The following is a 25569-nucleotide window of genomic DNA, read 5'->3' on the forward strand; positions in this document are numbered from 1 at the left end:
TAAAAAAAACGAATTTCTTTTCTGCTTATGTATAGTATGCCCAATCATCCAAAGAAATGTAAACCCCAACAAAATGAGGTACATTAAATCAGCATCACATCTCTTCTCTTTTCTCAAGAAATTATTAATAAACTAGCTCAGCTTTCAATGTATCTAAACCCATCAGTACCCTGGCAAAGAAGGAATACAGGACTATGTCCCATGGAATATCAGGTACCCCTCCTTCCTGGCCTTCCGTCTTCTGCAATGTCCCCTAGTTATGGAATGATGCGGAAGGACAGGTTACCTGGCCTCCAAGATATGTTTAAACCCACACATACTATGAAAGACTCTTCAATGAGGTAGCCAGAACTAAGCAAATGTCCACTTCCACATACTGAGAACTCTGCACTGGAGTTTCCAAAATGCTAGTTAGGATATATATCCAGGTCACATTCCCTACACCCCTCTTTTCTTTGAGATTTATTTACAGATTTCTCATGATCATTTCAAGGCCCATTCACATGGCATTTTGCAGATTATGAAGCCTGTATTCAAATATAATAGAACTCATCATTAGGTATACCCTAGCCCATTATAAAAAGGGAAACTGTGATGCAGAGAAAGATCCACAGATTTGTCATATGGGACACTGCTGAAAAATAACAAGGGAAGTACTTGAACCAGTAGGTTTTGAAACAAGTTCTCCAACCATATAACATCCTTTGCTTCTTACTTTTTTCCTGAACTCCCACTAAGGCTTTTGAGTTGTCTTTGCAGAAACATGTTCCCATTCATATGCCACTTACATCAGCTATAAAATCTCCTTGCAGGTCCTTTTTGATCCAAGACAGCTAAAATATGCAGGTCACATCTCCCAGGATGCCCTGCCATTTGGTCGTTGGGGGAGGTCCATCTATAAGGGGCTAAGGCAGTAACTGAAGAATGTAAGAAAGGAAGAAGACTGGGTATGCCTCTCTCTCTCTCTGGACTTAAAATAGGACTCCTTCACACTTTAACTTCTTGAATCTGCTGTGACTCAAGCCCTGTGAGAAGGTCCTGGGCTTTAGCCTTCAGAACTATTTCCTGTCTTTCCACTCATACCTGTCAGTTGCTTCGTATTGGTTTTCTGTCTGGATTCCTACCATCCCACCACAAACAGCTTCACCAATGAAACAGTCAATTAATTCCCACTAAAGTCCTACTATATTAAGGACTTAGAATAATCCTATTTCAGGTTTGATCTCAATGGATACAAGTATTTTTCTCAAGTTTTATACATCTGTATGTCGTTTGTATGAATGTAAAAATTAAAGAAAAAAACAACTTAAACTTTTACTTCCATGTTCTTCCTGGTATCCAATATTTTCTTATCTATTGCATATTTTAGTCATCCAAACAGAACTGAAAAAAAAGCTCTTTTACAAAGAAAAAATATATCCAAGGCGTAAGGACCTACTCAGACACTGAGTCAATGAGTGGAAGAGTCAGATGGCAAAGTAGGCCAATTCCTCCATTTTTGCAGTCCCATAATGAAGGCAAGAGGTCATTTTGAACATTCAGAAGACAGGACTGAGAGGCCATCTTGAACATTCCTGGTGATGAGGCCTTTGTGAATTTCAAAGACCTCATAGCACAAATGACTGGCAACACTTTGCAAACATCGGATTAACCAGTGAAAGATCAGAAATTTAAGCCACAAAACTAATGTAAGCTTTAACATCTGGCTCCACAGCACAGAAAGATGGGCTCTTCCCACAGCTGTTACACTTAGCTTAGGCTGCTATGACAAAATGCCGTAGCTTGGGTATCTTAAACAATAAATGCTCATGTGTCTGAGCTCTGGAGTCTGGATAGATACAGTGGCTGTATCCCCACCATCACACCCAAACTACTTCCTAATGCCACTACATTGGGATCAGGACTTCAAAGCACAAATTTGGGTGAGGCATAAACATCCATTCTATTATACCAACTCATGCCTTCTAGGCAATATTGATTTTCTCTGATTAAGTTTTTATATAAATGACAAAGCAGAACAAATAAAACTATGAATTATATTCATATCCCTCTATCCAGTTATGATTTTATACTCAAAGCACAGACACGTCTACCATCCTAATCATTTCTTCATTTCTTTGTTGTTAGTGAGGATATTTTTTTCCTAGAAGTATTAGTACAAATAACTTCTATTTACAAAAATAATCCCCAAGTCCTATACCCTGCTATGAAGAGCATTGAGTATATCTCTCAAGTTCTGAGTTAAGAATTTGAGTCTTGATATTCAATAGCAGTATGACCTTGAGAACGAAATGTCAGTGACTGGAGGCTCAAGCTCATCCACAAAATAGGAATAATTGCATTTTGTCTACCTCCTGAAATAAGTCCTTTTGAGGATAAAAACAGCATGTTTTGAAAAGCAAATTGCTACACAAGTGTGAGAGATCATGTTTATTAAAGGATATTTACAGTCATCACTGCATTTTTATCCTCAGAGCAATCTGCCCCCAGTACCCTTCCTCCTCAGCAAATTGCACAAATATACAAAAAATTACGGATGAAGAAAATTCTGCAAAAATCTGGCGAAAAACTTGTCAAAATTCATGTTTCTTTTTCTCCTAGCAAAACAATAACTTCAGCACTGGTGACCTTCCTGGCACCCTGAGCTACTGGTTCACAGGCTCTCTTCTTGTCATGTCCCAGTGAGAGAATGTCCCTGCACTGTTGCAGGTGACTCATGATGAATTCCAATCTGACCATCTTATATGATGACTTATGTTCTCTTCAGAGATGCTTGCATATTGATCCTAATACTCTATAGAGTTCTTTCTCTTTTCTTTCTACTTCAGAGTCCTGTGACAATGAAAACAGGACAGACAAAAAGAAGATGTGATTCTATTATATCTAATTTATGGTCTAATATCTAAGGGTTAGTTTTCACAACTATGGGAAAAAATAAAAAGCACACACACACACACACACACACACCACCAACAACAATTAAATAAAAAGATGCCATGACTCAACAGTAGAAAGGGGCATGGGATGTGTCAGAGGGAAGAAAGATAATGGATTATACCAAGAACCCTCAAATCACACACACACACACACACACACACACACACACACACACGGCTGAAGAGATGACTCAATGGTTAAGAGTGCTTGCTACTTTTTCAGAGGACCTGAGTTTGGTTCCCACCACCCATGTCAAGTAGCTTATAAGTTACAAGTTACTCCATTTTCAAAGGGGATCAGATACCTCTGGTCTCCTCAGATACCTGCATTCTCAGATCTCCCTTTATCCCCTCCCCAAATACACAAAAACCAAATAAAACAATCTAGAAATAAACAAAATAAATAATAGCAACATACATTTTGGAAGCAAGAAGGACTGTTACTTCTCAACATGAAGTCCAAGCTTTTAAGTAAGTATTGTCATTGCGCTATGAGTTGAGGAGGAGGTTATCATTTCTCTCCACCCTCAAGTGCTTACTCATTCCAGAACAGCCAACAGAGTTCTGAGTGTTAAACGCAGAGCTCAGATTCAACAGCCTTCATCCATTAAAACCTCTCAAGCCTACCAACGCATCTGCATCCTCTCACCCTCCCTCCCTTCATAGGTCCAGTAGTTTGGAACACAGTACATCCTTTGTGGTCAATGAGGATATCTTGTGATATTGCTGCTGATTTCTTTTCTGACTTTGGCGATGTTCATTTTTTCTTCTTTCTCTTGCCTTACAGAAACATAACATTGCAGGTAGGTCCAATGGAGGAAACTGAGAGGTGGATCAGGAGAAGGGCTGCTGTGTCCTCTCCACTGCTCCAAATGCATTGGACTCTTCACACAGGGGAGTTTTCATGGCAATGTTTTTCATGTTAAATTCTGTGCCAAGCTGGAGTTCACATACAATGAAGGCTGGCTGACTTCCAACGGCCTCATAACATTTTGAATGCTGTGACAGAGAGAAACGTCTTCCTATTTCCAACCCTAGCAATTTGGTTCAAGCATGATCTCAGCCACTTTAAGTTTTGATATTTCTAGCCACCTCTTAGGCTATATTTTCTCTTAATGCCACCAATCATTTGTGAAATTCTGCTGCAAAACTAATCTTTGTGGGAAATGATACATAATGGTTTCCTTACAGACAGACAGACAAGGACTGTGACTTTTGCTGTTTTATGACATGTTTTTCACAGTGTAATACAAATAGAAACATCCCTTCTCAAGGTCAAGGAGAAATAAATTTTTGCTTATAGAAGCATCTTGGTTTCTTAAGCAGGAGAAGCCTTGAGAATTAGCTTTTTTGATTTTTAAGACCTATAATGCATAGAATAATTGTTCAAATTAAAAAGAAGCTAAGCTAAAAATATATATTAAATCTACCATATTAATCAGCATTTAAGTGTAATCATTCAAATGATGCAAAAAGATTGAGGAATATACAAGAGCTGTGGATAAAGAATTATATTGGGCTATCTATATAACAAGACACACACACACACACACACACACACACACACACACACACACACACACCCCTTGTCTTATGGGGGAGATCTCAGTCAAAAGCAGCTGCAGCCCCTTCTGAAAGGGAAATCAGAAACCACTAATTTAAATTTTTCATTTGTTTTTTTCAGAACAATTTGCCACCCACAAAAGGGTAACTTTGTAAGTCTTCATTATCTCATGAATTTTGGGACTTATCCCTTAAATAAACTCATCTCATTTCCATATAATTATAGCAACTAAGAAGGGCCTTTAAGAAAAAGAAAAAGGCAAAGGGAAAATGGCACAAAATGTAAGTCTGTGTTGAAGAATCTGTGTTACTGTTACAATGGCCAAATTTGGCTTTTTAAAATGAGAACTTTGAATGAATGCAGAGGAAAACCAGCTTTAGGAAGAATGTGCTTGAAGGTCCCTTTGGTTCGGGTTCCTTTCCAGTACCCCTCCTGACAGCATGTGTTATTCTCAATCTCTGTCGCTGGTTGCTATTGTTGCTCGTATGTCATTGTGATCTATTTGTTATAGGACATGGTAGTACGAACTCAACATTTGAAGACAGAAACTTGGATGTACCGCTTCCTAATTATTCTCTATTCTTACTGATTCAGGGGATATAGAATTATCTCCTAAGTGAATGGAAAGATGCTCCCAAACCTCATTTCTCATAATGGGTGGTTTACTGCAAATGAGAAGGAGTTGGATGTTCAGAAAGAAAGAGATGTTTCTCTCCGCTGCCTGCTGTTTTCTTCTCATTTCGACCTTGCTGCACAACTGTGTTTCCAACACCCTGTCTCAGAGGTGAAACATCATAGTTAAACCACTGTCCAAGGTGCAAACACTGAGGTGAGCTGTTCTAAATATCAGAGGGAAAACAGTCCTTTGAGGGCTGAACATGTGCATCTATTAGAAGGAAGTGATTAGATCTTCTTTAGACATTTCCAACTGCTTGTTGTGTTAAAGAAAAAAAAACTTCCTAGATGAAGCATTACTGCATATGACAGGCATGCCATTAGGTATTTTTCTTCCTTTCCTTAGTCATTTTAAAGGACATAGCTGATCCACAATTAACATCAAGCTGAACTTGAACATCTCAGTCACACTTTCTAAAATTTGCTTGCCCTTTTCTCTGGGTTTAATTATTACACTATTAATAGTAACATTTGCTATAGTGAGTGCTAACATTTGTCTCTCGGTTCTGCCTATTTGTTTCAGGTGTATCATTTTCTTTTTTAGGAGTATTATCGAGGAGTAAGCCCCAACCACTTTTAGATGGCCTGATTGCTATAGTTTCCATTTGGGTGGCTCAGGCCTGGAAGCACTGATTTGGGGCCACACAGAAACTCCTGAGTACCATCGCTCTGCTGCTTCTCTCCCGACACCTAAGGACAAGATGTGGCTCCTTTGTGGCCAACAGAGGCAATGTGTGGTTAGCATGCCTCTGTCAATGATGACTGACCCTCCAGAAAGGAAGAAAGATATGGGGTGGGGGAGGGACATTATTCAGACATATGGTGCCCAGAGCTAGAGACAGTGACTTACTACAACCTTCTGCTGAGTACCGGGCGACTGCGGTGATGCATTCAAGCCAACAATCTGTCCTTCACACCAGCACACGCCTTAGCCCCACCGAGACCTGGCAGCTCTGCCTGTTGAGCTGACAACCACCCACAGCCTTTCTTCCTGAGTCTGGGGAGAAGTCCCTAGGTGCCCGACTTTCAATACTGAATAAATTATTAATGGCTATTAATCCATGGCACATGTAATTTCTAACTTTGTAAAATCTTTATGGGGGCAGGAAGGTTAATTTCATAGTCTTTGCTCTTTTCCTTTTGCTTTGACAGTACATCCCACTGACAGGGATGCTGACTGGGATTTTCCCTCTTCTTTCTCCTTTGTGAATCTCACACTTAACTACAAGTAATGCATGTAAAATCGATAGAGTGACAGGAGCACCCACAGCGGCGGAACAGCAAACTGAAATCACTAAAATAACAAGTGCAGACAAACAATCACTGAAAACCCCACAGCAAAATCTCAATAGGACGTGAAAGTGGGGCTTAAGCCATTAAAAGGGCTGAGCAGTCCCATAGCTGTGAGAGAACACATTCAGACAGGCTCTGATGGTTAGAATTGGAAATCAAACTAGGCATGGTGGCCCAAGCCTGTAATCCCAGCAATCCAGAGGCAGAGGTAGGCAGATCTCTAAGGTCAAGGCTAGTGTGGTCTACAAAAGAGTTACAGACAGAGAAACCCTGTCTGGAAAAACCAAAGGGGAAAAAAAAAGAATTGGAAATCATACATAGCTCATCCATTTGTATACACATACAACTCACTCCAGCTGACCTTGTACGGGTACAGCTACTTAGTGTCCCAAGGGGAAGAAGCTTAAATCAGGTAGACCCAGCCACCCTCATCAGGAAAGGAGTCTTCAGCTACATTTGAAATGAGACAACACCTTGCAGAACAGGTTATGGGTCTGAGCAGGAACTAACCCACTTGCCTTTCAATTCACCTCTTCACATAGCATGCCCATGCTCTTCATCGCTCCTACTGGGGACACAAATAGAGGACTTTTGACATGGCTATCCCACTGCCACAAGTCACCAGAGAAGCCCAAGAATGAAGCTTTCCATTTGCTCCTATTGGTCTTGGCTTGATAAATCATTAGCAGCTCAAAAATGAAGGAAGTAATGAAGCATCAATACATTTGCAAGTGAAAGCCTTGTTTTTTTAAACACCTAAAATAGAAATATTTTAGGCTTATATGCACATAAACATACACACATGTGCAGGGGCATGGACACAGACATTAGCATGCTTATGGGATTGGAAGACGCCCAGGTTATTCTCAGGTTTTCTGTGTATTTATTTATTTGTTCTTGTTCTAGTGCCAGGCGACTTTCTGAGACGCGAGTTGGCTCTAAGGGTTCTGGATGTCTAGCAGATTCAGTGAGGGGCTGCCAAAGCCCAACCTCTTAATATACACATCACTTCCTACAAGAACAGAAAACATTTCTCACGCTGGAATGATGGTGGGGATGGTGGTGAGGCAGAACCATGTTCACAACCCTGAGGGAAACTTCAGCCTGGCCTTAGCAAAAGTGTACTTTCAGCTGGAGTGACTAGGACATCACATTTCAAATACAGTATGAAAAGCGTACATTACACAGTGAAACTAATTGCCTGTAGATTTGCGCACTTTCCAAAACGGCTGGGTTAACACACAGTTAACAACCTGAGCTAGCTCTGTGGCCATTTCTTCAGTCATCCACACCGCAGACCAGCATGGTGTGAACAGTCTGTGCCCTGGACTTTGAGACTCTTCCTAGTTCTCTGCTTAGTCCTACTTCAAAATCCCATCAGGCATTTTTAATACCCCCAAAACTAAAACTAAAACTATAATATTCTCTGCTATCCCTGAATCTCATTATAGACGCTGAAATTTAATTATGTTCAAAAGACACATTATCTTTACAAGTTTCCCCATTTGTCAAAAATCACACATATGATGAATCCTGTTCCGTTCATTGCTAATAAACAATGTGTCCCTTACAGCTACCCAGGAGAAAAGTGCTACTTAAGTCTGGATTCTGCTTGAATTGGGCTATGGAATGAGGATCCTTTCTTTCAAATAAATTCTGATTATTTTAAGATTTTTTTTTCTAATAAGACACAAATTATAGGGCAATCAAAGCTCCTGTCAAGAGAACTAAAGGCATTAAGCTTTTGCAACTCGGGATCCTTCCACACTTTCGCAAATGTTTCAAAAGGCTCCAAAAAACAAGACAAAGCAAATAGCATACAGGGAAATACATGCCCACCAAACTAATAGCTCCCCATCCACACATATCTAAATTTAACTTGAAGGAAGACTGCTGATTTCATATTTAAAGCAAACCCCGAAATCACCCATTGAGTCTGAGCGTACAATAGTACCCCCGGCCCCACTCCAGTTGCTCCCACAAACCTTTTAGTATCAGATAGATGCTGTTAAATGATGACACCGGCTGGGACTTACAGAAGGAAAGCATAACGCCAGGGAGGAGGAAAGGCTCCTCCGTCTTACTCCGTGGTTTCTTCCCCAGAAGTGAAGGGCTCTGCCTCTTTTCTCAGATGTAAGCTGCAGCGTTGCAGTGCAAAGGTACAACTCAGCTCCCAGCCTGCTCACAGTGCTCAGCACAGAGCCCACATCTAAGCTTCCACATGCTTTCTGCAAATGCAGGCGGCTCAGCTGAAAACCTTGGGGAGCATTCCACCGCAGCCCCGAACTAAACCGCACACATATTTAACAGCCCTGTGACCTCGGAAGGTTTAAAGTAATAAGCATTTGGTGCTAGCCTCTTCTAGCCTGAAGGAGCACGGGACTGGAAAGGGCTGCTCACACGACAATGTTTTCCTTTCCTGCTTCTGAACTAGGGAAAACCCCAATGCTTGAGACATACGTTCATGTTGACTAAGCTCGCAGGGCATCAGTCGTGTGGGAACTTTGTCTCGCATTCCATTAAGTTAGCCCATGACTTCCCACGCTGCACCACGTCTCATACACCCAGCTAAATAAGCCAACTTCGTGGCCACAAGTCAAAGCAAAGTTTATCCACCCTACCCTCGCCTCTTCTTTTCCAGCTTACATCCTGCACAGTTGATTACCAACCAGCCCCAAAGGTGGCACAAAGGAAGCTTTTAATACCGCTCTAGCGGGTCCGCCAGTTGCCCACTGGAGGTAGGTTTCGTGTAATATATTCTAGCAGCTTAAAGATTTTTAAAAAGCGTTTGCTTGCATGATGGAGAGCCACCAGGCACCCCCCGGAATTGCATCATCAGAGAGAACACTCACCAAAATACATTATTTTTCTCATTAATCAACCAGCTGGAAGCCCACCGTGGCGTCTTCAGCCTCTGCTCGCACCCAGGGCTGGCACGCCGAGCAGAGCCGTGGCATGCTACGGTCAGTGTAGACGTTTCCAGCGTGGCGAGCAGCAGCGCGGAGCGTGCCTCCTCCCGGGCGGGCTGGGCGAGCGGAGCAGGGCAGGCTCCTGCCTTCCCGGCTATGATTCCCCGCGGCTGGAGCGTGCGCTCCGGCCGCGCGCGCCACTGCCCATCCTTACTGTAACACGACTCCTCCTTGCGATGTCCTTGCCGCTCTCGTGACATCAGGACTTCCCGGGAGTACTACAAACACAACCCCCACTGCCACCCCACAGCATCCCAGCCCCGCTCGCAACCACCCCAGGAGATGATCTGTTGATGGCCTGCCAGGACCAACCAAGGCTCTAGGAAGCTTGAACCAGCCCAGAGACCTGGGCGTGGGCGGAGTGAGGGGCACGGAGGAGGATGGTTTAAAGAGAAGGGTCTGGCGAGTACTGGGAGCCACTCGGGAAATTCACCCCAGATGCTGGGTGGGAACCTGGCTCAGGCGAATTCTGCCATGATCGTGTAATTAGACACACTTTTATCTCTCCCCTCCTGAGAATGTTGTCACTCTCATCAAAATTAAGCCTGAGTGGATGTTGAGAAGGCATGCTTTGGGCTCTGAGCTTGAGGGCTGCAAGTCTGCTTACTAAGGTAGTGTGATCCTGTCACAGAAAATCAGGAGAGGAGTGATTTTTCTATCTTGTTTCTTGGTTTAGATTGATAGATGAAAAGATGTGATAAAAGTCTCCTCCCACTGTGGCACACCAAAATTGCGCGCGCGCGCGCACACACACACACACACACACACACACACACACACACAGATAATGGAAGGTACATTGAGGTGGGAATGATCTTTGACCTTCTAGAGGGAGAGACATTATGATGGAAACTCGATCAAGATTAGGTCATAACTTAAGCCTCATCACAAATATTGAGTACACACACTAAATTCGAGATGAACAGCCAAGAAAGGCACAGCCTAACAAAATCTCTGTTTCCTCCAACAGTGTAATAAATTACAGTGCTTATTGTACATGGAAAAGAATGTTAAAAAGAAATCCTTCAAAGCTGGGTGATTAACGCGCAAATGCTCAGGGTAAAAAATAAACCCACTAGCAAGCTCCCTTTCCCCACTGTGGGACCCCTTTTACCCACTGGAGCCTTTGAACTTGAAAATTTCTGTAAAAGCTATGGAACAGAAGCAGTGGGGATTAAAAAAATAATAATAATGCAGCCTCAGGAGGAAGCGTGTGTGTGTGTGTGTGTGTGTGTGTGTGTGTGTGTGTGTGTGTGTGTATGTGTGTTAAATCTGAGCTTTTCTAAAGCATGTTAGCAAATAGCTCCACAGTCTAATATTAAAATACTCAATGATGGTTCCTGTCATAATTATGCATCTGGTGAATGTTCTGCACATTGAACCTAGGGGGCAGAGGACCTCATAGAGACATCTTTCTGTGCAGTCCTGTAGAAGCTTAACCCTTGTTTTCCCTCCCTGAGCAGAGTGCTTTCACACTAGAATGTAAGGAACTAGGTAAATAACGGACAAGAAATCAGATCCACAGTGTTTCTTAAATAAATTTATCTTCCTCCTTCCTCTCTTCTCCTCTTCCTCTTTCCTGCTCCTCTGCCTGCCTTCAAGTCATTTCTCTGTTTGAGACAGGGTTATGCTGTGTAACCTGGGCTGGCCTTGAGTTTGTGCTGTCCCACTTAGCTTTTGGAGTTCTGGGATCACACACAGGTGAACAGCACACTGCCCAGCTAGTCCTGCTCTTGTAGAAACACCACTCATTTAAATGCATTGGAGGAGGAAAGTTTGAGCATTGAATTTACGATTTCACAACTTTTTGAGATTAAACATAAAAACAGTCTCACAGGCCAACCCAGAGGGCAGACGGAAAGCATCCCAAGTGCAGTGAATGGCCACACCTTCCCAGAGGAAAGAGAATCATCTGCAGCAGAGCCTCTTCAAGCAGCTCGTCAGCTGCCTCCCCTCCTTCTCAGGCTAGAGGGCGCTGTAGTCTAATGTTAGAGGTTTTGATCCACTTGAGCTCTTGTAGTTGGAAGATGCAAGCATTGAGAGTTGAGTTTAAGAAAGCCTGACAGCGCCAAAGGCTTCCATCATTAATGGCATGCTTGCATTGGTCTGGCATTTTACAGTTACTTGCACACACAACATTTTTACTAGTGACATATAAAGCTTAAATATAGAAAATGGATGTTACCTTTGTCACAAATAAAGTACCTTTTCCAATTAAAGAGCTACTGTCTTCCTATTTGTCTGTGAAATTTGTGTAGCATCCTTCAACAGGTTTCTATATACAAACACACCTGCTATTTGTACTGGTTCCAGTAAGGTCTTCCCAATGAGTATGTCACTGGATGTTACAAAAACAAGTATAGCCACATGACCACGAATTTACAGGTTCGGAGTGTTTTAGGTGACAGAATATACCAACATCTGTCTGTCTTACAGAGAATTATATGCCAAATAGCAGAGGAGCCACTGAAATGTTAAAGTGTCCTGAGATCAACTCAGTGCCTATGTGTGCAGTGCAATCCTGCCCCGGCAAGTAGAGGGGTGTTTTCCTTATGTACAGAGGCCTGCTTCCTCTCTTCTGCCAGGGTAGTCTGGAATAGCAAGGCCGGTGACACAAACTTGCTCAAAACTGTATGAACAAAAATGAGTTTTAACATTCAAATTTTTCTGTTCTGCTTAAAACGACATCATTTAAACATACTATATTTGCCCAAGAAAAATGTACCCTTATTTTTTTGACTAACATCTGCTCTATCTTCCCATTTCCCTTTTCTATTGCTGTGAGCACAACTTGCATACAGGTCACATAAGCCTCATGAGGTCGTGGTGTATTCTTCCTGCTATGCCTGGCTTAGTTCATGTAACATATTCCCCCAGCATACTCATCTTGTTTTGAATGACATATTTCCTCTTTTTAAAGGCTGAGTATCATCTGTATATATAAATATATATTTTTCTGATTTTTGTAGACCTAGACTGCCATGGCTATTGTGATTAATGCTGTAGTCAGCAGTCAGCACAGATATCTCCTCAACATGCTATTTTAAGAAATTTATTTATTCATATTTTCTGTGTATGTGTTTTACCTGCATGTATGTTTTGTGTACCATGTGTGTTCTGTGTCCAAGGAGGCAAGAAGAGGACACCAAGTCCCCCTCCAACAGGAGTTATCTAATTGTGGTGCTGGGGAATGAATCCAGGTCCTCTGCAAGTGCATCAAATGATCTGAACGGCTGACCCATCCCTCAGCCAACTTCAACTTAGTACTTTTTTAAAATTAATTTTAATTATAAATATAAGTGTGTGTTTGTGTGAGTGTATGCTTAGCATGTGTGTATGCCCATGTAGGCCAGAGGCTTCAGATCTCCTGGAGCTGGAATTACAGAAGGTTGTGAGCACTTCTAGGTGGGTGATGTGAATTGATCTCAAGTCCTCTGGAAGAGCAGTAATACTATTAACAGCTGTGCAGTCTTTCAGCCCAATATACTGTTTTTTTATTTTAAAGTGATAAGATCCAAATGAACAATAGCTGTCGTTGGTTCCTCTTAGGTTGCAAACATGTCAGCTGTGCCTGAGATACTTCCTGGTGTTACCTCAGGAGGGTCCAGCAGCTTCCACAGAAGGATCAGGTTTAAGTCTCTGAGGTTTGCGTGACCCTATCTGTGAGAAGCTCTCCGAACCTGGGTCTGTCTGAGGGGAATCAGGTCAGCTCTTCTGAGACTAACCAAATAGTAATATATCTTTCCCTATGAAAACAAAAGGTGAATCCAAAACAGTAGCATATTTTAGATTGAAGAACTGTGGGTAGGTGAGTATTTTCTTCTCACTCCCAGATGAGATGGCTGCCAGCCTTAATTGCTCACCTCCCTCAAGTCTGCAATCACCGTTTCACCTGGTAGGCACGCCCCACTTGACAGTCTTACAGACTTCATGGCACTTTTGGCTTTTGCTGACAACTTCCTCTTCTTTTTCTCCATAGCAATTATCATCTGAGATGCTAAGGTAGACATCTATTTATTTTGACTTCTCTTCCCTGGAATACAATCTCCATTGGGTCAGTGATTTTCATCAGTTCAAAGGTACCTCCACATTCCTTAGAGTACCTGCCACTTGTTATCCAATAAATACTTGTGAGGAATAAATGAATGAACACACTAAGTACAGATGTACTGTGTGTAAAACATCAGACTTTTCTATTTGCCTGCAGTCAGTTCTTTGGGGCTGATGGCGTTTTATGCAACACATTTTCACAAATTGAATCTGTCCATGCTTAGCAGCAGCTGTTCTTAAATTCCACACAATACATCTGCCAGGTGCTACTGTAGACCACAGTTTGTGAGCTTTTTGTCCTTTCAAATTCTTACAGCGGCATGCAGCCATAATTTAGCAACGGGTTAGCTTAGCCCGGTTAAGCCCCCGGTTACCTTTCTCTGACCTTTATTTTAACTTGCTCTTATCTTTTGTCCTCATTGAAGAAATAAAATCTCATCCAATGTTGCTGACTTCACGGTTGCCAAAGAACAGTCTTTGACAGGAGGTCCATTATTATCTGCTTTAAAATGTTATGATCATGGTTCTCCACTGCTAAGTCTGCTTCCTTCATCTGCTTCATCTGTTATGGTGGATAAGGCCTTTTCTAACCAGGGCCTTCTTTAAATTTCCATTTCCAGGTGTGTTACACTTCATGTCCTTTACTGCAGCATGCATTCCACCTTCATTCCTGCTCCAGTGCTTGAACATTCAGTAGGAATTAACCTTGTCAGTCAGGCAAATGAAAAAGGAGGCTCTTTTAGCTCACCATGATCTAGCAAATTAGTCATCTAATGAATGAATTATCTATTAATTCAATATTTTTAGTACACTAAATGTCTTCCTAATGCCTATTACATTCCAGGCATTGTTCTATGGAATGGATAAAGAAGACTGCAGAAAGTACAAAGGTAAAAAGTCACGTCTCATGGAACCAGGAAAAACAACAAGGCCAATAGGATGAAGCCAGATAGGTCACATGGGCAAAGGGTAGGAAGCACCATCCCTAGGCAGGTGGGCCTAGGCTGCATGAAAATATTGATGAAGCCAATAAGCAGCACTTCTGCTTCCAGCTCCTGCCTTCCATTCCTGCCTTGGCTCTCCTTGATAATGACAGCTGCAATATGACCTGGATGATGAAATAACCCTTTTGTTCCCTATGTTACTATCGGTTAGTGTTTGTTATAGCAACAGAAAACAAACTGGAACAGACTGTGTGTGTGTGTGAAGTAATCATTAGACACACTCTTGGGTTTACTGTGGCTGATGTGTGTGGAGGACCAAAGGAATTAGAGCAGATACAAGATGAACAGGTAGGAAGTCTGTGAAGTAACTGAGAAAGGCATGGTGGCCTGGCCCAGGGCAAGAGTGGTGAAATGGTATAATGTGGCCATATTCTATGCTGATGTCAAACTGGTTTAGAAGGATTTCCCAAGGGCTTGTGGATCTACGGAGGAAAGAGAAAAATTAGAAGTGACACAATATTAAAATGGCGAAGGTACAGCAACTGAAAATATGATCAGAAAAATACAAATGAGACTCAAGACACTTGGGTGCGGGACTGGAGGTGATCAGTGAGGCTGGTACGGAGTCTGAGATCCTTACACTGCAAGTAAGTGATCATAGTCCAGAGCAGTTTGGCTGTGTGGGTTCTGAGGTCTGAAGAGCTGTGCAGCCTTTCTTATTTGTAAGTCATCGTGTTGTAGATGGTAATGAAGTTCAAGAGACTGGATCTTCAAAGGAAGATGGAGAAAAAGAAGAATGGCAGGAATGAACACCGAGACATTTTAAGAACATGAGAACATGTCTGTGGGTATTTGTGACAGAGTATTTGTTATAAGCATAACAATGTGTTGGATGAATATTTGTTGATATGTATGGCATGTGATGGGAGGCTATTTATTTTAAGCCTAAATATACCTCTAATAGTCCATCATCCAATGTCAAAACAGCTTGAAAAGTGTGGGAATAATTTGTCTATATGAGAACAATGGCTGAATTCCATTAATCTATGTAATATTTTAATCAGAACTGTTTAGATTGTGTAGACAGTGTTACAAAATCATAAATCATTTTTATTCTCAGATTCTCTCTTGACACTCTTATGGAAATTAAATGCCTGGGGACTTTAATCTAAAAAATTAATCATCTATAAAAAAGATGTGCTAGCATTGTGATAAGAATAAAATATCCTATAAATAACACATTTCCCAATTATACCTCACTGTATTTCCCTTTTACATGGGCACCTGTCTTTCCTGATAGCCAGTTAATAGGGACTTCTCTTTATTTCTCATTATTAACATTGAGGTCTTCCTAAAATTATTATTTTGTTGTGATATAGAAATGTTTTATTTGTTCAAAAATTGTTACCAAGGTCCCACGTGCTGAAGGCTATCCTAGATTTTGAAGGTTCATAAATGTACTCATAGCATGTCTGTATCCAGGAGTTCCCACATTTCAGTGCATCAAGTAGGACTTGGATATCTCTCCAAGTATTACACAGGACAGGACCTAAAAACCTTCTTTAGCTCATTCATTCATCGTCCACAATTTATTGCTTCTTTCCAAGTACCATAGACACAGAACAGAGACATGTCTATCACATTCACACTATGAATCAAAAACATGGGAGCAATGCTGTAGGTGTGTCCATCAAAGAAGACTTCTGCAGATTAAGATTCCCCCTCACCCTATTGGAGACATGAAGTTAGAGAAGACATGTCTGGTATGTGGAAGCACAGGTGGTGATGGTGGCACATTCTATAGATGATAGGTTTTTTCTTTATATATATATATATATATATATACACACACACACACACACACACACACACACACACACACACACACATACATACCTGTGGTTAAATTTACTTCTAGAATTTGGCAAAGGGAGTTAATTATTAATAGAATGATGATGGCAATATGCTTGCATTGATCTGTTTTCTGCTGCCAACAACTTAATAACACAGGCTGGATGATTTAAGGGAAAGGTCTAGGGATGTAGTTCAGTATCAGGGTATTTGCTTTGAATGAACAAGGCCTGGGCTTTTGACTAGGAAAAAAATGAGATGGGGAGGGGAGGATGAAAGAAGGAAGAAGGTGAGGAAAGGAGGCAATGAAGGGTAGAAGTAAGAAGGGGAGGAGGAAAGGGAGGAAATTGGTCTATTTGGCTGATGAAGATGGAGGCTCTAGGTTAAGGAGTTTCACATAGTTGTGGACTTCCAGTGGACAGATTTCTGAGACAGCAGAAAACACCACATAGCATTAGACAGTGTGTGTGTGTGTGTGTGTGTGTGTGTGTGTGTGTGTGTGTGCACAAGTGCATGTATTCCTGTACACATCTTAGTTAGGTTTTTTCTATTGCTGTGAAGAGACACCATGACCATCACAACTCTTATAAAGGAAAGCATTTAATTGAGGGTAGCTTATAATTTTACAGGTTTAGTCCATTATCATTTTGGCAGGACATGGAAGCATTCAGGCAGACATGGTGCTGGAGAAGGAGCTGAGAGTTCTACATCTGGATCCACAGTCATCAGAAAGGGTTTGTGTGCTATACTGGGTATAGTTTGAGCATAGAGACCTCAAAGCCTACCTCCACAGTGACACACTTCCTCCAATAAGGCCACACCTATTCCAACAAAGCCACACCCACTCAAACAAAGCCACACCCACTCAAACAAAGCCACACCTACTCAAACAAACCACACCCACTCCAACAAGGCCACACCTACTCCAACAAGGCCACACCCCCTAATAGTGCCACTCCCTATGACTAAGCATTCAAGTACATGAGACTATGGGGGCCATACCTATTCAAACCACCACAGCATGTTTTCTGATCTTTTGTCCTTTTATTACAAAGCTATGAGCATTCAGTCATGGAAGCTCTTTATTAATTTACCTAATTCTAATTGTCCTCCAAAGGAGGCTCATGATTTCAGGGTATTTCAGTCCATCATGGTTCAGAAAGCACGGAGGTAGCAGGAGGAGGTCAGTCTATGGTGGCAATAGCATGAGGCAGAGTATCTGTTAACATCTTATAGGATCTGTGTGCTGGTTTGAATGAGAATGGCTCCCATGGGTTCATATATTTGAATGTTTGATCCTCAGTTGGTGGAACTATTTGGGAAGAATTAGGAGGTGTGGCTTTGCTGAAGGATGTGCGTCACTGGTGGTGGGTTTTGAAATTTCAAAAGCACATGCCAGGCCAAGTTAGTTCTCTCTTTCTACATCATGGTTGTGTTTAGGGTTTGAAGTTCACAGCTACTGCTTCAGTGCCATGTCTGCCTGCCTGCTGCCATGCTTCCTGCCATGATGATCATGGACTTAACTATCCTCTGGAACCACAAGCCTGAAATTAAATGATTTCTTTTATAAGTTGCCTTGATCATTGTGTTTGGTTATGCCAATAGAGAAGCATCTAAGACAATCAGAAAACATAGAATGAGACCCAAAGCAAGGCTAGGCTGTTACTCCGAAAGGCCAGCTCCCAGTGACCAACCTCTTCCAGCCACAGATGGGGATATGCTTGTGAGTGACATTTCACAAGCAAATCCTAACAAGTGGAAGACGACTGTACATTCTTCCAAGAATGTCCCTTTCTCCTATTCTCTTTTGTCTGTCTAGATACTTTTATATTCAGTGACTCTAAAATGCTCAGAAATTCTGTTTGCCAAGATGTCTTCCAAAGGCACATCTTTTTTTTTTTTAAAGAATTCCAGTGTATACTCTTTGTGTAACCCTATTTCAGTGTTCAACAGATTATATTTCAGTGGCCAGCCCAGTTATCAACAGGCCTCAGTAGAATGACAGTTCTTTGGAGTGGTGGAAAATAGATACACATTAGTTCTTAGAATGTTTTAGCATTTCCCAGAGCTTAGCAGAAGTATGTCCCCAGTGGACAGCATATTGAGTTAGTGATTTGACCATGCCAGGAGCACCAGAAGCCATCTCTGATTTAGGAAGCAGCAACTCCTGCTGTGGAATGAGACAATGGCCTGTAAGAAGAACATTCAAGTGCTATTGCTATTGGTTGGTAGACAAAGAAGTCCCAGACCTAAGGAAAGGAGAGCTTTCTACTTCATTGGAAAGAGACTTGAAATGTTATGGGTTGAGTAGGCAGAGAGTCAAATTTGGGAATTAAGTTGCAGAGGTGGGGAAGGGAAGGACTGGGAGAAAGTTTGTAAACCTCATAGATGCTTTCACAGGGGACTTCTTATCCTGGATTTGTCTTGATTGGTGGTTCTGATCCTCTTACACTAAGAAGTGTATTCTACTTCTGGCAGTTCTCAGTACAACCTCTTGCATATATCTCTTTCTTCCTTCCCACTCCAAAGCCCTCCAGGACATTCTGTTTATCTGGATCTAGTCTTTGTGTGGTGGACTCTGGCCACTCCTCTCATGGGTGTAGACACTGTTTCCCAAGAATAATAGCCACTGTGCCTTGAGATTGACAGCTTGAAGACAGCTAGCTGTGTCCGTCACTGATAGGGAATCAAGTTATTGTAAACCTCATCATCATTGTCAAAATATATATGTCAGATATCCCATCATAGCAATTCATTAATCTTTAGAATGTTAAGCCACTTCTCTGGTGTTTTTTTTTTCCTTCTGCTTTTTTTGTACTAGGGCTTGAAACTAGAATATCACATGTCTTAGGCCAGTGCTCTGCCAAAGGCTCCTACTCCATTTTTTATGTGTTTATTTTTCTTTTTATTGTTTTTTTGTTTATTAGTATGTGTATGTGTGTGTTAGCATGTGTGCATGTGTGGTGTGTGTGTGTGTATGTGTGTATGTGTGTACAGATATGCCATGATGCAATTGGAGGCCAAAGAACAACATGTCTGAGTCAGTTCTCCCTGTCTACCATGTGGGGCCTGGGGATAGAATGCAGGTCCTCAAGAGAGGTGGCCTTGAACTTGCAACCTTCTTGCTTCATCTTTAAAGGTAGCTCACATTACAGGATTGTGCTACCACACCTCGCTTCTTTGCATCTGAAACCACATGTTATCTTACTTGAAGAAACGAGGCATGTGTCCCAAATGGCAGCACAAGCAAAGGAGACAAGTGGTGAGTAGATTCTCCAGGGAGTGCATGTAACGACTTGGTGGAAGACGTTGTGATGGGCTGAACAGAATCCTAGGAAGAGGGAGGGCCATGCCCTGACACAGATTACTCTGAAGCAGAAGACACTGTCAAAGGACATGAAACAAAGGTGAGGTGATACACAATGGCTGTAGGAAAGCAAGGGCCATTAGAATTTTAAAGAGAAGCTCTTTAAAAGATCTTCAAGAAAAGTAAGTTTGAATGGGAAGATGCAGAGGCTGTAATAGATGTGATTTCTCCTTCCATCTGGAAGGGTTAGGACCTTATTTGACATATAATGTAGGAAATGTTTGCTGAGTGAATACATGAATTAGCTTCAATGCTTTTCCCTGGACAAGAACACATTGACATGCCTGTGAAGACATTTGATGACACACTAGCACAAGTTAATATGTCTTGTGCAGCAGATTGGGTGATATTATACACTCCAGAGGTTTCCAATTTTTCTTAAAATCAAATTCATTTATGGTTTCTGGACAGCTGTGTGAGAATCAGCCCTTTCCCCAGCTCCACAACAAATGTGCATTCAAACAAAAGGGAAGAAATAAACAGCATTGTATTAAATTTTGTTTGCCTTGAAAATGAGAGAAAAGAGATCTTTCAAGATGAATTGAGTAAAGCTTTGTAAGTCTGATGTTTGAGGTCACAGGCATTCCTTTTTTAAAGTATATAATGTGATGATGTGATAATAAGAACACAGAGGGAGTAGAGACAAAGCCCCTGCACACCGAGATGTTATAAGAAATCACAAAGTAATTGAAAGTATTTCCAGATGTATGCAATTCTGAGCCTCCAGTCAAGTACAGTAAGTGGAAATTTGTTTAGTTGTCTCTGTCAAAGTGTCTAGAATACATAAAGTGAAAGTGAAACTGAAAAATAACACATTACAGTTTCCATGTTCTCTTGATTATATTTCAATCTCATCTTGACTTTGCTAAAACACAAGAACAATTCTTTCGTAGATGCAATGACCGGATGTGATTTTTACCCTTGACTCCAAAGTGTCACTTCAGGAAACCTACAGCATTTGTCACCATGAATGCCATTTAACAACAGTGGTACCCAAAGGGACTCTGCACAGTCACACTCGAATATGATGGGAAGAACTTAATTAATCTTGCTGTCACTTCCATGATGCTTTTCATTAGTTTCACGGTGATCTGATCAACAAGACTTCTCTGAATTGGAAATGGCAACCCACAGCCTCTCGGGAAAACATTTTAGGTAAACACTCACCACTGCAGTAGGTAGACTTTTTGCAAACAGACACCATTACTGCTATTCTAATGAAGGTAATCCCCACGTTTTGTGTTTAAGATTATAAAATCTCAGAAAACATAAACCATCTCCAGCTGAGAAACTATTTTAAACTCTGGATACTGATTATATACTTGGAAGCAGAGTTCCTGTTTCATACTCTCTTTGGAATACTGATGTTTGTTTGGTGCGGCACCAGGAACAGTACTTGCTGAATGCAGAATACCACACATAAGAAATCCTGGCATCATAGTCACCACTGCAAAGTATATTAAGTGGCAGGCAAATTTTAGTGAGAGGAGCAGACAGGCAGTGATGTAGTAATAAGCCCTCAGTGAATCGTAATTCAGGAATGACTGGCTTGAAATGTACACTTTTAGATGTAGTTTTTATTTATCTATGTTATTTCGCATTTTTAAAATGCTGACCATAGTTTAATGTTCTAAAAAGAAACAAGCTATTTTATAAAACATATTAGCAGTTTGATTGTAGGAAGTTCAATCTGCAACTATCAGATCATCATCAAGAACTAAAACTCAAGATGATTTGATTATTTGACAGATTGACAGACACATACAGACTCTGCATTGTGGCCCCTTTCTTTGTGAAAGCCAGCTTCTCATATAGTCACTCTGTTTCCTGTTTCCTTGTACTTATTTCCTTGTACAGTCTTTCCGCTACAGAATAGAACTGACTTTTCCATGCACTGGGATAGTATGGAATGACTGAACAAGCCTCCAAAGGTAAAATGCCCTCTTCTAGGTTCAAACACTCTTAGAAAAGCCATCTGCCATGCTGTGAGGACATTCAAGAAGACTGACGAAAAAGTGCATGGGACAAAGAACAGATCCTAGCCAATGACCAACACCAATTAGACATGCAACTAAATAGCCATTTTGTCCAGAGGACTTTCAACTTCTGTCCAGTCTCCAGATACCTGTAGACAGGCCCAGCATTTCAAATCAAAGTCTATGAGACTACACATTAACATAACAAGAACTTTAAATTTCAATTTGAAGCCATAGGTTTAAAGTTATGTTTAAAATACCTCATCCCCTCCCATGTGTTCTATAGACACCTGCTGTTGGACTCAGTCTTTACAATCATTCTTCTTTACTATTTAATTCTGGTTTTACTTCTAAATCTCTTCTATCCCTGCCAAACTTTGCCTACTCATTGTCAGCAACATTCCTTTGAAGCCTGGCTTCATTCTTGTCTATTGACCTTGAGACCTTTACCACACATTCTCTACCTGTAGAAACACTACTCATCTTTGGGGGACCTATTCATTGTCCTCTTCTATGAGGGTTTTCTCTTTTGTCTAAGTCATAATGAGTGACTTCTTTCCATGTCTTCTAGTAATTTATTTATTTTTTCATTCCTTGACTCTTGAAATGTGCTACTGTTTATAACACGAAATCTCTTCTGGAAAAAAATTTATTAACTCTCACATATCTTATTGTTTCTTAGCATTTTACAACTCCCATGTTATATCATTCAGGTTATCCCAGGATGGCAGACCTGTTCTGCTGTGGATATTTGTATGCTGTAAATGTGTTGCTCTGATTGGTTAATAAATAAAATGCTGATTGACCAGTAGCCAAGCAGGAAGTATAGGCAGGAAAAGCAGAGAGGAGAATTCTGGGAACAGGAGGGCTGTGTCAGGAGATGCTGCCAGCAGTTGCCATGAGAAGCAAGATGTGAAGGCAGAACTGGAAAAAGGTAAAAAGCCACATGGCTCTACATAAATAAGAATTATGGGTTAATTTAAGTGTAAGAATTAGTCAGTAATAAGCTTGAGCTAATGGCCATACAGTTCGGAAATAATGTAAGCCTCTGTGTGTTTACTTGGGTCCAAGCAGCTGCAGGACTGGCGGGTGAGAGAGATTTGTCCTGACCATGGGCTAGGCAGGACCTCCAGCTATACTGTTCTGCTTCTGGGAATGCACTTGACAGTTCTCAGCAGCCAACCCTCTACATATGTATGGTCTAAGCTGAAGTGAACTGCATGGTCAAGGCACTTAGTGATGGCACTGTCTGATGATTAACATGGGAGTGGAAAGACCTGACCACGTTGGAACAATCTGGGACATATTGGGCAAATTAAAGCATCCAGAACTTTCTTGTACCCTTGTACCATACCACAGCTTAATTCTTTGTGTCCCAAATCCCCTGTTCATCTCCCTTCCAAAGACCTGAAACCAAATACTTCTCAGTAAATATCCCCAATGCATTATAACCTTTATATATTTATGTAAGTGTATATATATAAATATATATATTTTATACCATTGAGTTGGTTTAAAATAATGCTTTTAGAATAAATTCATCCCCAAGAACATAGCTTCAGATAAACAGAACTCATTTCCCAAAGTCAAGGAAAGGGCATGATTACTCCCTAGAAATTCTTGAACTTCTTGGGTAATTCCTGAAAAAAAAAAAAAAAAAACAAAACTGACCCCTTCTTCTAAGAATGCTTTGAGAGTGAATGTGACAGAGTGCTCTTAGATGCCTGGGCTGAAGGCTCTGTCTGATGAGAAGCACAGCTCAAAGAAGATGTGTCTGTAAGGAGTTCTCTTCTACAGGGGTAATCACTCAGTATTTTATCTTTTCTAGGATATCATTATTTTTTTTCATTTTTGTAAACTTTTATTGATTTTTTTTGTGGATTTCACGTCATATTTCCAATCCCACTTATCTCTCTGTCCCCTTGCATCTTTCCTCTGCCCTTGCAACCTTCCCTGCCCCCCAATCAAAACCAAATTTAAAAGAAAATCAACAAAACCAAACAAAACAAAGAAACAAAAGAAAAAAGAAACAAAAACAAAACATGTGGTGGAAGCTGTTGTGTGGCTCTTCGAGTCACACAGTTTACCCTTCAGTCCATTCACCTTTGCTTGCAAGTGTTCCTTGCCAGGCGTTATCAGTCTGGCTGGAGGCCTCTGACTTCTGCTACATCACCAATAATGGGCTCTCACTGGGACGCCCCTGAAATATCCTGTTGTCCTGTGTCAAGGAGATGCTGCTGTTTTGGATCTGTAGGTTTGTCCCCTTCACATGCTCCAACAGTTCATAGATGGGGTGGATGTTGGGTGGGCCAACTCAGAGCCCTGGTTCTGGGCCTGGGTTCTACTGGGTTGGTCAGCCCACCAGCTTTCTCTCATTGCCACTATCTGGGTGAGCTCTCCAATACTGCCTCAGCTAGCTCACCCAATGCAGCCTTCAGCAAGAAGCCAGGCCTGTTCTCCTGCTCTCGGGTCCGCAGATTTGGGTCACTCGCACTCACACCAATGGGGCCAGTTCTACTATTTAGGCAGGACATCATTATTTTTAAAACCAAAAAGACCCACTATGGCTACAGAAAGGTTTTCTCTTTACCTTTGAGAAGGAAAAAAAAAGAAAGAAAGAAAAAAGACCTAATTAATGTAAGTGGGTTAAAATACATCAACTTGAAGTAATTTCCATATATTTAAAGTATAAAATTTTGGGACCTGGGGAAATAGCTCAGTTAAGAGCATGGACTGCCCTTCCCAAGGATCCAAGTACCTCTTTTGAATAGCTCACAAACATCCTGTTACTTCAGCTCCAGGGGATCTGACACCCTCTTCTGGCCTCTGTATGAAATTGGATTCATGTGCACAAACTACAAAACACATGCACATATAAATTAAAAATAAAAACAGATCTTTTTAAAGTATAAAATTTCTTGGAAGTTCTTTTCAAATGAGTCATGTTTTCAAGTGATCTAATGGTTCTAATATGAGACATCTTCAATAATGTCATTGTTTTATTTATTTATTTATTTATTTATTTATTTATTTATTTATTTATTTATTGCCGTAGTGAGAACTTAACACATGCTAGGTAGGAGCTCTATCACTGGGATATAATCCCAGAGGTCTTTTTACCTTTTATTTGGGAACAGGCTCTCACTAAATTGTGCAGAGAAACTTGAATTTCTCCTTGCAATCTTCCTACTCAGCCTCCTGAAGGATTAGAATTACAACCCCATACTACATAAAATTACATTGTTTTAGTTAACTGACAAGATTATTTTCTCCAGGCAGGAATATGAAACATGACTTGAGGAATAAAAACTATGATGCAGAGAAATGTGTAGAGAATTTGACCTATAGGAACTGTAAATCATAAGCTGCTCTGAGGCTCCAGCTAGGGAAACTTATTTTTTTAATTCACTAGATATTTAATAAATATTTACCAATATTCAGCTTTTAAACATGTGTTAGAGAACAAGGACACAGAATGATCTGGATGGTTTTATGGCATCCAGAGAACACAGTACTGTAAGGCAATGTTGATCAATGTCAGTCTCAGTCTGATGAGCAAGGCAAGAAGACAGTAAGGGACATTAACATAGGGCTTATGAGGATTTACTACCTAGATTACAAAGTAAAAGAATTTGAGATTACTCAATGATAAAAGATGATTAGCTTAGACATAGTTAAGAACCCATGCAAAGGCCCAGATATAAAACCAACAGAGTGACAAGAGTCCAGTGACGTCCAAGGAGAGGCAGGACTACGCCACTCCCTTCTACACCTTGGGTCTCTAGAACCTCACTTCCTTGTACCCTGGATCTGTGTTGCTCTCAACTTTGTTCAGAGTGGGCGGTAATTAATGCCGAAATTCATATCTGGTCAAAGTACCAAGTATAAGTGATGACTGCTAAGCGAGGGGGAAGCATCTATATCAATTTCCTGCCATCAGAAAC

General features: G+C 41.0%; 1 protein-coding gene across 5 annotated transcripts in view; it reads right to left on the bottom strand.

Moving 5' to 3' along the window:
- Znf385d (zinc finger protein 385D) overlaps positions 1 to 25569 on the bottom strand; it is a 957149-nt gene that overhangs the window by 342737 nt on the left and 588843 nt on the right. Inside the window, exon 1 of one of the 5 annotated variants that reach the window (XM_052734024.1) lies at positions 9321 to 9885. The exons of 2 other annotated variants lie outside the window; for them this stretch is intronic. In XM_052734024.1, coding sequence (XP_052589984.1) covers positions 9321 to 9342 — 22 coding nt within the window. In that variant the 5' untranslated portion in view covers positions 9343 to 9885. Of the gene's footprint in view, positions 1 to 8453; positions 9007 to 9320; positions 9886 to 25569 lie in introns of those variants that run through there. 2 more of the 5 variants (XM_052734023.1, XM_052734026.1) reach the window with 2 other exon arrangements.

This window comes from Peromyscus californicus, unplaced genomic scaffold (genome assembly GCF_007827085.1).
Source record: "Peromyscus californicus insignis strain IS unplaced genomic scaffold, ASM782708v3 Scaffold_12__1_contigs__length_115047231, whole genome shotgun sequence".
Classification (NCBI taxonomy): domain Eukaryota; kingdom Metazoa; phylum Chordata; class Mammalia; order Rodentia; family Cricetidae; genus Peromyscus; species Peromyscus californicus.